At 47.0% G+C, this 16149-nt stretch overlaps 2 protein-coding genes across 10 annotated transcripts in view; both read right to left on the bottom strand.

Moving 5' to 3' along the window:
- The window catches only part of LOC124057066 (potassium voltage-gated channel subfamily KQT member 2), a 16561-nt gene extending 15716 nt beyond the window's left edge, over nucleotides 1–845 (bottom strand). For all 8 annotated transcript variants that reach the window (XR_006843061.1, XR_006843058.1, XR_006843060.1 and 5 more), the window contains exon 1: nucleotides 567–845. Coding sequence is in view for 1 of the 8 variants with exons in the window: in XM_046385160.1 (XP_046241116.1) it covers nucleotides 567–699 (133 nt within the window). In the remaining 7 variants the exon portion in view is untranslated. The remainder of the gene's footprint in view (nucleotides 1–566) is intronic.
- ralgapb (Ral GTPase activating protein non-catalytic subunit beta) lies at nucleotides 767–15750 on the bottom strand. 2 transcript variants are annotated; one of them, XM_046385159.1, is made up of 33 exons: nucleotides 15639–15750; nucleotides 14415–14591; nucleotides 13727–13929; nucleotides 13443–13609; nucleotides 13014–13200; nucleotides 12651–12782; nucleotides 11966–12108; nucleotides 11682–11732; nucleotides 11524–11568; nucleotides 11354–11401; nucleotides 11116–11267; nucleotides 10832–11003; nucleotides 10579–10708; nucleotides 10231–10398; nucleotides 10005–10119; nucleotides 9744–9879; nucleotides 9488–9549; nucleotides 9190–9271; nucleotides 8264–8397; nucleotides 7787–7969; nucleotides 7264–7412; nucleotides 6950–7119; nucleotides 6286–6389; nucleotides 6015–6170; nucleotides 5551–5736; nucleotides 5318–5476; nucleotides 5101–5224; nucleotides 4881–4997; nucleotides 4615–4721; nucleotides 4413–4515; nucleotides 4038–4092; nucleotides 3820–3959; nucleotides 1871–3455 (listed from the first exon to the last, which is right to left on the bottom strand). In XM_046385159.1, the coding sequence occupies exons 2-33, from the start codon at nucleotides 14568–14570 to the stop codon at nucleotides 3283–3285; spliced, it is 4209 nt and encodes a 1402-aa protein (XP_046241115.1). In that variant the 5' UTR covers nucleotides 14571–14591; nucleotides 15639–15750; the 3' UTR covers nucleotides 1871–3282. The 2 variants fall into 2 exon arrangements, with proteins under 2 accessions (XP_046241114.1, XP_046241115.1); XM_046385158.1 differs by having other exon boundaries at nucleotides 767–3455; nucleotides 10579–11003.
- Between the last annotated feature and the right edge of the window lie 399 nt (nucleotides 15751–16149).

Consider the following 16149-nt stretch of genomic DNA (forward strand, 5'->3'; position numbering starts at 1 on the left):
CGTCCTTGTCTTGTCACTGATGTGTCAGATGGTTAAAAACGCAAGCAGATAAAGTGAAATTTATCACCTTCCTCACATTGTGCAGATTTGAACAAAAGTATTTACAACTAAAATGTGGAAAACCTTAAATCTTTACATGTGTCAGATATCTGCTGTCGGATTTCTCCCGCTGCAAACTGTGCTTATGTGACAATCGACCACAACTGCTTCCAAACACCAGCAAACAAACATGACAACCATCAGCCAATCACATGAAAGCACGTCTGACGTTTTCAGTAAATATCTCCTGCTTTGACCTCATTGGCATGAAAAGGTTTTTCTTTTCTAATTAACTTGAAATCCTCCACGGTGAGGCAGAACCCGGAATGTTCCGGGTTCTGGTTTTCATGTTCTCATTAAATCATCATCAGAAGCACCTGCTGATAATCCGACAGGCTTCAATACTCTGGTCTCACACACACACACACACACACACACACACACACGGTCCTGCCACATTAACGGGAGCATCTCCGTTAATAACCGCACCTGAACCGGCAGCTCCTTGTTGTGTCTCGGGACTTTACCTGCTATGAGCAGAGCTCCGTCCCTGCTGGATTCTGTCCCTCCGGCCTCCAGACCCACAAAGCCGACCTTCAGCTTCTTCTGGTCGGCCTGTGCTCCGGGGAACACCCCGCCGTTCCGGGATTTCTGCACCATGACGGTGACGCGACCTGCACCGACCTGCTGATCTACTGCCAGCCTGAAGACAGAGCGCCGAGGCCGGCCAGGCCCGGCGGGAGCATCGCTGCTGCGGAGAGGAGCGGAGGACGCAGGAGAAACGCCGGAGAGAGGAAGAAGAAGAAGAGGAGGAGGAGGAGGAGGAGGAGGAGCAGGAGGTGAGGACAGAACGAGTGGGACAGACTGGGGACAGACGGGCAGCAGATTGGCTGATCAGCGGGGCTTTTTTTTTTCCTCATCGACTTCCCGCATATAAAGGAAACGGAATGACGTCACCGACGGGAATTGATTAAACTCACGGGTAGAAAAACACCGATCACGTGATTAATATGGCCAGCGAAGAGAAAGAGACAGCAGAAAGATCAATGCTCATCACCATGGTAACGGCATAATCTGAAGGTGGTAACCGTGACAACCGGAAGGGAGGCAGGTGGAGTTAAGCAGATACTGTGCGGGGGGAGGAGGTGAGGAAGAAGAGGTGAGGAAGCAGCATTTTGTTGAGCTCTGACGTTTTGATTGGCTCATTCAAGTGTATGAACGACGGTACTCATGTACAGTCATGGACAAAATTATTAGACCACCCTTGTTTTCTTCAGTTTCTTGTTCATTTTAGTGCCTGGTGCCATCATCAGGTACGTTACCTGAAGAATACGATGAACACGACAAAAAATACAGCTGATTCCATAACGCTTCAAGCCGTAGCACAAGTCAGAAGTTGTCGGCTCTCACATCATGCCGAGAACAAAAGAATTATGTGAAGCCACAAAGGCAGCCATCTTGGCACTGCTGGAAATTGTCATGAGTGAGAGACAGGTAGCCAAAAAACTGCAGATCTCCAAGACAACCATTCATTACACCAAGAAAAAGCAACCTGAACGTGGTACTACCAAATTACTACCTGGTCGAGGCAGGAAACGTTTTTCTACCCCACGAGACCGTGCACTCATCCGTTCCTGTGTCAGGAATCGTGGTCAGACCTCCAGGGGCCTTAAAAACGAGTGGGCACAGTCGAGAAATGTGACTTGTTCAGCAAGGACAGTTCGAAACCGACTTCTTGAAGCTGATCTGAAGTCTCTCAGGGCGCGGAAGGAGCCCTTCATCGACGAAAGGCAGAGGAAGGCCCGGTTACTCTTCGCTAGGGTCACAAGGACTGGACTGTTGATGATTGGGCTGAGGTTCACTTCAGAGATGAATCCAGTTTTGAGTTGATGCCCACTCCAGCCAACTTACTGGTTAGGAGGAAGCCTGGAGAAGCCTACAAACCAGACTGTCTTGCTCCTACAGTAAAACATGGGGTGGATCGGTGATGATCTGGGGTTGTTTCAGTATGGGGGAATGAACCAGGTCACATACAGGGCAGAAAACAGTCTTCTTCCATCAGCTGATCCACTCTTTCCTGCCTCGTTCGAACCATTCAAACCATGTCTTGGTCCAATCACCAGATCTAAATCCAGTTGAAAACCTGTGGAACATCATCACTCACAATGGAGAACCACAAGCCCTAAAACTGCAGAGACAGCAGAACAATGTCACAAGCTGGTGGCGAGCAGGCCAAGACGCATGGCTGCAGTCATCAAAAACAATGTTATCCAATCAAGTACTAACTCCTGTGTGTATTGTGGTGGAAATTTTGTATGCTTTGTAGTATCAATGCAATAATGTTATACTCTTATTTTATACTCGATGTAGTGTGTAGCCTTAGTCATGTACTGCTATAGTGACCAAACAATGACCTGCTGAACCTCCTCCTATTGCCCCATCGTAAATACCTTCCTGGGTAAAGCAGAGGGCAGGATGACATCTTGATCACCACAGATTTTTATTGTGCCCGACTGTTTTTCATCAGTCTGCAGAGGAATGTTTGTGAAGCTCCAAACAAAAGGACCAAAGGACCAAAAATGTGATGAAGTGTTCAGTCAGCGGGACAAACCTCTGAACTGCTTACTGCCGTGTGGTTCTGTGTGCTGCCTCCTCTCTATAGAGATTAAACATGTTGGTGCAGGCTGCCCTTCCAGTCTTCTTGTTTCTTTTTTAGCAGGTGACAGGCAGACAAGAAATTGCCATAACAGTATCACGTGACTAACAGACAGAAAAGAAAACGTGGAATGCCTCAAAGCACTGTTTTTGGCTGCACAATGCCATAGCTATTGAAGTGATTTTGGTTATTATCAAGAAAACCATGGAGAATGGCTGGATAACAGCTCTGAAATCAAACTCTTATGAGCTATTTACCTTTAGTTGTACCAGGCATTAAAATAAGAAAATTGAAGAAAACAAGGGTGGTCTAACAATTTTTCCATGACTGTATGATGGCTTGTTATGAGGAACGTGTGATGACATCATCACCAGAGGACCAATGAGCTAATGGATAATGAGTGTGAGGTTTTTACAGGACACACAGGTTACACACACACACACACACACAGTTTGTTTGACCTGCAGGTAACTCAGTAACACCTGTCTGCTCCTAATCGCAGCAGTAACTGTTGAATCGTGACATCATAAACAACACAGTCCACGTGCTAAAGGTGCAGCTGGCGGTTGGTGTGCAGCAGGTGGATGTCAGGGGTCCTGGAAAAGGGCGGAGTAGAAGGTTGGCTCAGAGCAGCGGCTGTGGTAGCGATGGATGATGTCACTGATCATATGCTTCCTCCTGACGTGGGGCAAAGGGGAGGAGTCACTCTCCAACTGTCGCCGATGGCAAAAGTTGATCACCGTCTCTCTAACCAGGTAGCCTGGAGACACACACAAAGACATGATAAATACATTCAAATGTTCATGTTTGTTTAATTAAATTGAAGAATTAATTGATGCATTAGTGCGCTGGGCTGAACAGAATGTACGTGTTCTCTTTTCATCTGTTGGTTTAAAAAGGCGGCTCTGCTCTTTGTTTACCCGTTGCCATGGTGACTCATCATATTGTCAGACGTGACTGAACTCACTTGGCTGTTCTGCAAGTTTCCCATCTCAGGATTGGTCAGGTTTAGGATTAAATTCAGAGTTTGCTTATCTGCCTGTGGACTTCCTGTCATTGGACAGCTGCCCATGTCTTTTCCTGTTTAGTTATAAACACACACACACACACACAAACACACATACCCAGAGACCTCCTGCTGACCACACTGCCGCTGACCAACGGGACAACCAAACTGAACTTGCTGGTGGTGTTTCCATGGCAACAGATCCGGTAGAGTCCAGATTTCAGAGGATGAATGAAGATGAGCTGGAAGTTTGACACACTAAAAGACAGACAGCCAATCAGACATCATTAAGGCTGAGGCTGTTTGCGACAGTGCGACTGTGTTCGTATGTTTCACCTCGCAGGTGTGTCTGTCTTCGTCTGTGACAGCAGATCCAGCAGAGGGAAACTCTCTGAAACACAAAGTCACTCCTGCTGAGGACCAACTACCTTTAGACTTGACTCAGGCTAAAGACATGATGATGCAGGTGGTTACGTTTGTCTTCACATAATAACGTTTACACATTGAGATTAGTTCTAATTCTCTACATAACATTCTTTTCCTGTGGGAAGAAACAAATATAAGATCTAATCTGGTTAGGGGCGCTCTGCAAAACTGTATGTAGTACTGGTTAGTAAAACACAACATTCATGGCAATACTACATGTAGTGTATTACTGCTAATCTGAAGTTAGTAGTGTTACGCTAACAAACGTTTTCTAAACATAGTTACCGATATCCTCAAAGCGTTCGACCCAGACTATCAGGAGTTTAGATTCAGAGCGGACGGATGACGACATAAAACGATGAGACTTTGTGTCTTCAGCTGGAGAAATCTGGACAACAGACAGACAGAGAGACAGACAGGCAGTTCAGCTACAGACAGACAGGTCAAGCAGAAACAGATCTGCAGACAGATGTTTGAAGGTCCGCACTGTTGGTTTGGGGTTGCAGTCTTGGCTGAGATCAGAGGGACTCTGCATGTTGGATGGTGGCTCATTCAGAGGCTCCGCCTCCCCTGGACTCTTAAGCCAATCAGCTGCTGCAATAAAAAGAATTTCATAAATTGAAAGGAAATACATTCAGTTCTACACATGATCCTTATATGGTCACACCTTTTGGTCCTTTGAATAGTCATGAAGGAGAATATTTAAAATAAGATGATCTCGCTAAACATTGCAGAAATGTTACAGATACTGACTGTGTGATGATGAGGGGACAATGAAGGTGATCTCTGTCAGAGCGTCGGCGTACATCAGGACAAACCTCTCTCCATTAAACACGCCCCCTCCACTGTCACCCAGCACAGCAGGGAATTCTGGGAGACAAAGAGAACAGTGACCTCAGGTAGCCTCTGACTGCTTACAGTGCTTCATTACTGAGCATCATGCGTTTGAGTGGCAACTGATCAGAGCACTGACCTGAACTTTTGCTGGTGACTCCGCCCACCTGTCGCTGCCCTGCCTCCACCGGCCGACCAAGGGACGACAGGAAGTCCAGGAAGTGAGACGGGACGCTGCAGCTGGACTCCACATTCCTCAGGATCTACAGAGCAACAGGTCAGGGAAAGAGACAAGTGAGACAGACAGCAGTGGACAGACAGACAGACAGACAGACAGACGGACAGGTGAGTATGACCTCAGCAGCTGTCCTCTGTCCTGCTCTCATGCAGAAGACAAAGGCAGAGTCACAGTGTCTGGATGGTAGCTGGTCCAAACGTCTCAGATCCTCTGAGAAACCTGGAAGGGATGAATCCAGAGACGCCAGCTGAGCCCGGACTCCGCTGGTACCTGGATCCTACAGAGAGACAGGTGAGACAACAGGCAGGTCTAAATGCATCCATAAACCGATCTCAATCCTGTCCTCTGTACCTTCAGCGTCTCAGGTGTCAGCAGGCCCAGGTGGGACAGGAGGAGTCTCGCCGTCAGGATGCTGGTGACAGGGCGTGGCGGCCTGCAGGTCATCATGACAGCCGTCTGTCCGCCTACCTGTGGCTGAGCCTCGACCTGTTGCTGCCTCTTAAAAACTGCTTGCAAATGCTCCAGCTCCTGCTGCGTCTGACAGACGAGGAGGAGTTAACACCTGAAGTACACCTGAGCAGGTGCTAGTTCTTAACAAACAGACACCAATCATAACAACATACAGACAGGGAAAAACACCTGTGTGGTTTTGATGTAGTTTCACAAATTTCTATGACTTCCAGCTGTTAATATCAAAAAGGCAAATTAATGAAGAGAAGAGGTCGTAAAACTGGGCCCTGAGGAACGCCGCAGGTGATATGTACAGGTATAGGAACCACAGCTGGTTTTGGACCTGGATTGGACCAGGTTCTTACCTCTTTTGTAAGCGTCTCATACAGAGCTGGAATACTCAGATCCGCTTTAACTAAAGGCACTTTGTCCAAGTTTTCAGGAAACAGCTGATATTTGACACCACATCGAGTCCCAGCATCCTCCTGGGCTGCACCGCAGTGTTTTGGGATCCTGGTTTGCTGCAGCAGTTCAAAAGAAAGGAAAGATGAAACACTAATCCAACGCCAATGGAACACGCCAAGTTTAGTATGATCGTGTATGTTATTGTATTTAGTCACGGGTGTAAATGGTCACCCGTGTGGGTGTTCGTCCCTCTCTGGGCTGCAGGTGGAGATGGAGAGTCCAGGTGTGACATCCTGACGGTCCTCTGATCAGCGCTGTGAGTGACGGGCACGTCGCTGCACACAGCAGTCAATAAAAATTTAAACTGTTAGATTTTTGTGCAAGCTGTTATTTGAAAAGGTGCGCATAAAGCTGACATAAAACTTTTTTCACTTTTACTACATTAAGTGTTGTAAGTCCGGTCTGATGACAGGGAACAACGCTGCATTCCCTTTACCTCAGTAGTCATAGGAAGTCGGAGCTGGAAATGACGTTACACCAGTTTGTAGGAACAGTTAAAAAGGTGGAGTGTATACTCAACACATTTCACCGCTGCTGATGCACGGAGCAGCCATACTGGATTTTGAGGTTGGGGTTGGTGAGGTTCTACCAACTTTCAGTGTTAAAATTCAACTTTGGGGTGTTAAAGTTGAAATTTCCGACTGGAAACTTGAAACTTATTTTACTCCACCAAAGTAAGCTAACCACTAACTTCTATTGACTGTGGCTAGCTGCCATTAGCTCGTTAGCTCAGTTAGCTGTGGCGCTGCTATTAGCTGACTCATGCTTAAATCGGCTTAGTGTTTCATTCTTTTGTGTTTTTAGGTTTTGTCTGGTTCAGTGGATCAGGACTAACCCTCAACAGGCCCTTGTGGTTGTTCCAGCATGGCCATAATCACAGAGCTGTCCACCACAAAATATCTGAACTTCTTCACGCTACTGTCCTTCAGACCGTAGAACTTCATCAGAGCGTCTTCATCCTGTAGGCCTCTGAGGAATGGGAAGGTCCCTGAAACCTGCATGACACTGAAAAATGAATCAGACAGACAGACAGACACTGTTCAGGCAGGATTGGATGTTTGACTTACGGGTTGGGGTCACAACACCTGATTAATCACATGGGCCCAGGTGTTAAGGTAACACCTTCACAGGTGTGTTTGCTTTGCTCACCAGCTCAGCGTGGCCTCAGCTGCCTCCTTCACCCTAAGAGAGGCTGGGTTCAGTTCTTTCTCTTCTTTGCATATCACTTCCTGTTCCTGTCGGGACTTACTGCCTGAAATCCCCAACTCCACGATCTCCAGGACCTCAGACAAACACTCCTGAATACACAATCATACAGACTCACACAGCACATGTATACTGTAATACACAACACACATACGTATATATATGTACACTACTTAAATCAGCAAAAATTCTTCATAATAATCATATCAATCATAAATATTATATTGTACTGTAATTTGTTATGATGAAAGACTGACTGTGAAAGTGGAAAACATGCCTTGATAAGTGTGGGATCAATATCAGTCACAATTACAATATATCAGTCCATATTAAATATTAATCTATGAAAACTTTATCAGAGAATGAATCCCGGTCCTCTTTGATATTTTAAAAACACTCTCACTGTCTTAGCTGACTGACGCCTGCCTGGATCACGACCCTGAACCACCTCGGACTGGAACGTTACCTGGTCGTCGAGCATGGTGGGGTGTTGGGTCAACCAGACGTTCAGACAGTAGAAAGCAGCCACGATGATGGAGTGCACATCTCTGGAGTGAAGGGGAGGAGGACGACTGCACTGAAACACAATGTAACTGCACACTGAAGTGAGCACTCGCCTCCTCTCACTCTCCTCCACGCTCACCTCCACCTGCAGGAGCACAGGTGATGGTCACGGGAAGGTTTCCACGGTTTACATTCACATATTACTCATGTTGTGGGGGCTCGAGTTGGTGACAAAACCCAAGTCCCCCCGACATAAAACACTGATTTTTAGGTTGAAGACTTCGCTTAATGTTGGGGTCAGGGTCAGATAAGTGGTTATGGTTATGTTTTGACATGCGAGCGAATCCCACAAAGGAACGGAATTCTATGTAGTCGCCGAGCGGCTGTTTGTTTGTGTGTGTGTGTGTGTGTGTGTGTGTGTGTGTGTGTGTGTGTCCACCTTGGCCAGTCCGCTCAGTACTTCCAGTGCGGACAGACAAACTGCTGAGTCATTCCTCCACTGAGACATAAGACCATGTGTCAGCAGCCGAACAAACTGAACCCACAGGATCCCCGCTGTGTCTGCCTGGATGGCTGGTTACCATGGCAACGTAAGCACACAAACACAAACACACACACACAGTGGCTACTCACATGACATGTCAGCATCATCAAAACTTTACGAGTCAGTTTAACAGTGGCAGGCCGTGCATTTGGTACCTGGGCCTTCAGTGGGGACATACATGACTTAATACAACCACTATCACATCGCAATTATAAAAAAACATCAATACTATCTACTATGGCGAGGCGTGGCGTTAGAGAGAGAGGAATTTCGCGTGTTGAGGATAATTTACATTATTAATACAACAAGAGTTAAGACAACTCCAAACCGCCACACTACAACCGCAGCTGTGCCGTGTACATCATCTGGAGCAGTTCAGAACTGCTAGGCGCACCTGGCTGTGACTTTTGCTCTGACCGACCAATCAGAGGACAGAAGAATGCTGCAGCAAGGATTCTAAAATCTGATTGGTTAAAGAAACAGTCAATGGCCAACATAGTCTAAATTGCGTGGGCCGGCACTACTGATTCTGAAGGTCCTGGGCAGATTAGACTGACATGGCAACACACAGAGGCTGAAATCTGATTGGACAAAAATCGAACATCCACATACACGTACTGGAAGCGGTGCAGCCGAGAGACATGCTACGAAATGAAGAGAATAAACTGTTGAGAATAAATTAATACAATTTCATGGAACAAATTTAAGAATTTAGGTTGTAAATGAAGGTCGGTGCTTCTCATAGCCACCAGAGAAGGCCTTGCTGGCCCTGACGGCCCGCCACTGGTTAAACTATTAAATAAAATCTTAGAATTATCTACTGGTTCCTCTGGTCCATCTGGTTCCACCGGGCCCCCCCGTCCAGCCGTGTCTACCGGCTCTGAGGTGGTGGGACTCAGTTTCCTGGAAAGGAAAGTGAATGCAGTGTTTAAGTTTTTCCTGAGATGAAAGACAGAACCAAACTGTGAACTGGTGTCTGCACGTCCTGCAGGTTGATTTTGAAAAACAGAACCTCTCTGTCAGTGTGGTTCATGGATGTTCCCACAAAACAGGCAGAACAAAGGTTTCATGTGTTAACCTGAACAGTCAGTGTTTAATCATATTTAGGTTTTGTGTCACCTGCTGGGTTTGTCCTGCAGCCTCTAACAGAGCCAAGTCCTGAACCAGGTTCAGCATGGCCCCTGCACAAAATATTAGTTCAACAGAAATCATTCAGTTCTGTACGCAATATAAAGACATGAAGTTAGTTACTGAAGTTAGTCAGCGACTCGACGTTCTCTCGATTTGCATGTGTTTCGTGATGCCGCAGCGTGTTGAGCTTCAGCATGTGCACCGTGTCTAACTCACATCAGAAACCATCAGAAACCCGACTGACCCAGTATGATCTGTGTGTTGGAGGCGTCCGTCTCTGTCCGCAGGGCTCCAACCAGGACGCTGATGAGACGGGCTTTCAGAGACAGGAAGCTACCTGCTGTGACATCATCGCCACTGAACTGCCCGTCTAATAACACCTGAACACACACACACACACACACACAGTGATGGATAGGATGGATGTCCCTCCCTCACCTGTGGGGTCCAGGCTCAGGTTTGCACAGGTGTGTGTTAGTGTTGAACAGGGTGGATGGAAGCTCACCTCTGATTGGACAGAGGGGAACTGCAGAGGGAGGGGCAGCAGGGACAGCAGAATAAGGATGGCAGCTCGCCTCAAATCCACCAGACTCACAAACTTCTTGAACCTCAACAGCTCTCTGGATGAGACACAGAGACATTTACCTGCAGTCCAGAGATTGTTTGACTACATCAGGTGTTGGTCACACCTTACGCTGAATGGTTTGCCACCTTTAAGGAGGTACCTGTACCTGTCAAGTAGAACATTCTCCACAGCTGAAATAAAGGAGGGGAGCAGCAAGTTCACTCCTCTCAGGTCACAGCAGAACAGACAGGTGGAGTTCAGCAGGATGGAGGCCAGAACAGGAGGACACCCCCCTTCTGACACCTGAAGACCCTGCAGGAGGACCAGGTAGAACCTGCAAGTTGGTCAGAAGAGACAGAAGAAAGCCAATCAAAACACAATCAAACAGAGCAAACAACAAGGAGACATCTTATACAGTCTGATCAGGTAAAATGACTCCACCCACCAGCTCCTGCAGGGACACAACAAGGAGGCCAGAGAGGAGTGTACCTGGACAGGTAAAGAGATAATGTACCTGGACAGGTAGACATTGAGAATGTCTTCTGCAGTTTTCTTGCAGGTGAAGATCCTGCAGAGCGCCCCAGAGGCCTCAGCTCGACCAGCTGCCCACCTGGCTGACCTCACAGTGACATCACAGTGACCGACTGGAAAAGACACAAAGTTTACCATGTTTACACACATTGTACACATTGTACACATACTATGTGTACAATGTGTAGTGTATGTGTGTAGCAGGTGTAGTAATGCCGAGTACTGACAGGGGATACCAGCGTCTCTGTTGATCAGAGCAGCATCAAACAGCCAGCTGCCAAACAGGTGGAGGAGAGAGTCCACGTTGCACCTGAGGGGGGAGGGGGAGGGTCGTGGGGAGGAGCACAGAAGTGGAGAGGAAGGAAGAGGATGGGAGGGGGATCTCCACTGATGAGGGAAGGAAGATGTCTAAGAGGAGAAAAGAATGAAGTCTGTAAGTCATGACATGGTTCAAAGATAACAAGAGCAACAAACACACCTGGACAGGTACACAGGATTTCACAAACCAACGCTGTCGTACCGCAGGAAGTTTGCTGGTTGTCTTGGACAAATTTGCAGGCTTTGGTCGTCTGTTGTGCATAGGAGGGGAAGTGGAGGGCGGAGGGGCACTGGGCATGCTCAGTATATTCACTGGTGTGGGAGGGGCACTGCCAGAACGAGGTCGAGAGATACCTGAGGACAGAACAGGTGATCAGCTCTCTGTCTGTCCTTCAGCACCGCCAGTCAAATCAGGGTGGAGACAGGTGGATGAGGCTTACCGTAAGGCGGGAGGCGGTCTCTGAACGGGCTTCTGTTCACAGCAACTCCTGAGGGGGAAGAGTTGAAAAATGAACATCAGAGGCGAAACTGAAGGGTTTATCAATTTCATCAATAAAACTATCTTTCATCAATCATTATTGATTGGATTGATCTGATCAACTTGGTTTACCGAGAGAAGGCAAACGGTCCCTGAACTGCATCCTTGTTGTTGGTCCTGACGAAACACAGCAACAATGACAACAATAAAGGCTAGTTTACAAGCTGTAAGTAATGTGTGTGTATACCAGTGTACAGGTGGTGTGTGTGTGTGTGTGTGTGTGTGTGTACCAGTGTGTGGCAGCAGCTGCTCTGTTGGCTCTTTGCTGATCACAGTCACACCTGCAGTGTGTAAAGTGGAAGTTAAAGAAACCAATGAACTCTGACTAACTCATCTCATTATTAGAAATGCTGTTGTATTTCCATATTACTCACATTAACCTTTAAATAACATATTTTCATTTTCACATTTAGTGTCAGAGGCATCAAACATTCTCACAGATATTAATGTCACTAAAAAAGAAAACTGTCCTTCACTGCACATGAACAGAATATTTGGTAAGAGGTCAGAGCACCGAGGAAGGCGTCGACCAGCGTGCTGACTCCTCTCATGGCTCTGAAGAAGATGTTTGGCAGCCTGCTGTCTCTTCTTAACGTCTCATCCTGCAGTGAGGGAGTCGAACCAACGACCACATGGCGACTGATGTCCACTGGGTTACTGGAAGAAGATTTATTGAAGTTTACTGTAATTAGTGATGTGGTGGTCCTGAATGACAATAAAAAATCTTCCAGATAAACTTCACGCTCAGATTCATAAGAAAACCAATCGTGTCAGTGTGACAAACACTTTGGTCTACAGGTCTAACTTTAACAAGTTCATCTTCACAATAAAACACACAAAATGGAGACAGTAACAAAACAAGAGAGAAAACAATAATTGGATGATTGTAAGTTAACCTCACGGGTGGAGATGATGAGCTCTGATGCAGCACAGAACAACAACGGTCCTGACCAAATAAATATGCTTTTACTCTGAAAAGAAGTCAAGCTGATGCTTTTATAAAAACTTTGTATTTTTAACATGAAAACCTTTTTTAAAGTTGTGAGTGCTGAAAAATGTCATTTCTGTGGAGTTCAGGCAATGAAGCATGATGGAAGAGAGGAAAGTTCTGGAGCATAAAACTAAAAGCAGGAAACCGTGGCAGAGCTCAGTCCTTCGTTCGCATCCACTGACCTAAACACAAGCCGAGACAAAACTACCTGAGCAGGTGCAGGAACCTGAACCAGGTGTGAGAGACTCGTTCGTCGTCCAAGTCTGCAGGGATCAGAGCAGCATCTTCATCCGGGACCTTAAAGTGAGGGAAGGACGGACCGAAGGTCAGCAGCAGCAACCTGAACGCACCACACGGGGAAACCAGAGGGGCACTCAGAGAGCACAACAAGACCAGCACTCCACTGTCCTGTGAGACGCAGATCTGAACTCAGCCACGTCTCCTGTCTCCACGCGTCTCCATGCGTCTCCAAAAGCGCCAGAATTCAAAGGCTTAACATCATACAGGAAACACCAGTTTATTTTATTTTGATAGTTTGTTGATTAGCTTGTTCGTTTGCTGCGTTGTTTACCTGGAGGTCAGGGCGGAGACCACTCGGCTCCACTGCTCCACCACTGCAGGCTGGTGTCTCCAGCTGCTCAACATCTGTCTGCCCGTCAGCCACAGAGAGCGAGACGGAAAACACCGAGAGCAAGACAGCAACCAGACGTCAAACAGCACCGCCATAGACAGGTCAGACAGCTGCTCTGACACACCACCTGCAGAGAGACAGACAGGTGAGGACAGGCAGGTGAGGGACGGACAGGTGAGAGACAGACAGGTGAGGGACAGATATGTGAGAGACAGATGAGTGAGGACCTATATGTGAGGACAGACAGGTGAGGGACAAACAGGTGAAGGACAGATGAGTAAGAGACAGACAGGTGAGGACAGATAGGTGAGAGACAGATGAGTGAGGACCTATATGTGAGGACAGACAGGTGAGGACACACAGACTCACCTGTAGTGATGGGTGGAGCCAGCATGCCGTGGTTAATGCGAAGGAGGAAGTGCAGCAGAGTCTCCCAGGTGTCTCTGCTCATCACAGCGCTCTCTCTGGCCAATGACTGAACTGCACACAACACCTGCTGACAAAGAGAAAGGTAGACGGGCCCTACTGGCTCTGACCTGGGGAAGTAAGACACGAGTTACTTAGTCATTCCAGAAACAATAACAGTATCAGCTGCGTCATTGGATCTGTTTGTGTCCTTGGTGAAGAGATTCAGGACAGGTGTGACAGCCCACCTGGGCATGAAAAGGCTACACAGGTGTCGCAGGATCTTCTGGACATACAGGTTGGGCTCCCTGCTGATTGGTGGTGGGATGGATTCTTTGGGCGACACAAGGGCCATCAGCCAATCAGTGTAGACATCCACGCAGAGTTTGACAGTGTCTCCGTCCAATGGGAGAGTCAAACCGTAACACAGCACCTCCATCGTCCACTTTACCTGGAAACACAAACGTGCAGGAGTTTAGTATTTCTTAACCAAACAGCATCTGTATCCAGCTTCTGTGATGTCATTTCCTCAGTCCTCTCAGCGTCCAGTTTATTAGGAACGCCAGTCCAGTCTGTTGTGAACCCTCCAGGTGTTGTCTTACACTGACACATGTCTGTTGTCCCACTGGACAAAGTTTACTGACCAAGTGAATGATTTTTTGACTCACCTACAACTGTTAATCAAACACTGAACACTGATTACATATCAACACCTGAGAGTGTGAGAGCTGTTTGTTTCTGTTTCCACAGAGGTCACACACACACACACACACACACACACACACACACACACAGCATGTCATGTCTCCATAAGTCTGACCTTAAACCGGCTCTTCAACCAAAATCAATGATTTACCTTATGGGGACTTGTGTCCCCACCAGGTGACTGTGTAAACAAACGAATGTCCCCACAAGGTGAGTAAGACACTTCCACACCTGTCCGTCTGTGCGCAGCAGGCTGCGGGTGTCGGGGTTTCCCAGGCCAGCTCTCAGGGGCTTCACCACTGCAACAGCAACATCTCTGCCCACCGAAGGCGGGAAACAACTGAGCATGCTCACATGGCCACGTCCACTTGACAGTAATTGGTCCATGGCTCGCCACTCACTTCTCACCTGAGAGAGACCGATAAAGCTTAACAGGTGAATGAGACGGGTTTTCCCCCCGCAGTTTAAAGTGTTTCATGTGACTCTTCAGTCAGGTTAAAGAGTCACTGAAACCGTGAGGCTCGGATTCAGTGGGTCAAGTTATTGTCACGACACGCATGCAGCGGCCATGTTTCTTTTTGTTTTAGTTTGTTTGTTCTACTACTTGAACCGGTAGGAACAATAACCTACAACAGCCTGTCAAGTTTGGGTGTGATTATGATTACATTTTCTACATTTTTGCCTGGTTGCCCGTCACAGTTTTTAAAGTTCATCTTTTCTATATCAGTATGTGTTGGAGCGTTGTGAGCACATCCGAGTGCGAATGTCCTTCACAGTGGGGGACTGTGGACACGAGAGGAGCTGAAAGACACTGCGATAACACAGGAAGTGACGGTTGTGTCCCACAAGCCTCCACGTCTCCTCCCGTGAGCACATGTTTGTATATAAACAGATACATTAACACGAGAAGCTTGTTTCACATGTAAGATGAGAATCTGTTGGGTACTCAGTAGCTGCAGCCGTTAGATAAATATACTGCAGTAAAAGTACACAGTATCACAAAGAAGAAAGAGGAAGATCGGCTGATCGTGACGATGTGACAAAGTGCCGCGTCATGTTTGAATAGAAAAGTAATGAGGTACAAGATGTAACTTGACCTTTCCAAGGCTGTGATTTAGTTTTCACTTTGAGACATTTGGTTTGTCAGCATTGGTGATAATGTTTCAATAAAAGTCACTTATGTGTCTGAATAAAAGGAAAGGAAATCATGAAAAGTCCCTTTTTGCCACAAAAACATATCATGAAAGCAACTCTGAAATAAAGAGCTTTACATGGCATTAGACTGCAGCTCTGACATTAATGTACTGAGTCACTGTCTGCTTTCGGCTGATCACAAATCAGTTCAGAGGAGCAGAGAAACATTTCAACAGACCCCCAGTAAACCCATTAAAACTCTGCAGTTAGTTTTAAATGTTGAACAAGTCTCAAAGTCAGTCACAGAATGAAGTGTCATACCTGCCAAGGTGTGTCCAGGTGAGCCGTCTGCTCCCTCTGATGCACACAGGTGAGCTAACATGCTAACACAAACACAGTCAGGTCACTGTGAAAGTCAAAACTCTGAACTTAAACTTACCTCCTGCTGCCTTCAGGCTCGGCTGGGAAACTTCACACTTACTTCGTTGCCTTTTGGCCCTGAGCTGTGACTGCCAGGCTCTGCCGTCATGATGATGCACATTAACAGTTTAGAGTCAACAGACAGACTGAACCACTGACACAGCATCAGAGACAAACACAGACAGAGAGACAGACAGGTCTCACTCTGTTACTTCTGGCTGTAGTTACATCTCCCGACCTCTTGGTGGTGCTGTGTTAAAAAGTCCTCATCCTTCTCACCGTAACAACTGACCGTTTGGTGTTTTTGACTCATTCAGCTTTTCTTTGTTGCTCATTTTGCCTTTGAACTGAGCTCATTATGGGTTTAGATTTAACTTTGTGACAGAGCAGAGTTGCTGCACCAGCGTGTTGT

This window comes from Scatophagus argus, chromosome 3 (genome assembly GCF_020382885.2).
Source record: "Scatophagus argus isolate fScaArg1 chromosome 3, fScaArg1.pri, whole genome shotgun sequence".
Classification (NCBI taxonomy): Eukaryota; Metazoa; Chordata; class Actinopteri; family Scatophagidae; genus Scatophagus; species Scatophagus argus.

Bases quoted from the DNA above. Each gene is read 5' to 3' on its own strand.
- ralgapb (XM_046385158.1), bottom strand. From the start codon at position 14,570: ATGGACCAATTACTGTCAAGTGGACGTGGCCATGTGAGCATGCTCAGT. The intron at 9,272-9,487 runs GTGACACAAAAC...TTTCCTTTCCAG, and splicing joins CTGCAGGACAAACCCAGCAG to GAAACTGAGTCCCACCACCT. The intron at 3,456-3,819 runs GTATGTGTGTTT...GTGTGTCTCCAG, and splicing joins GGTCAGCAGGAGGTCTCTGG to GCTACCTGGTTAGAGAGACG.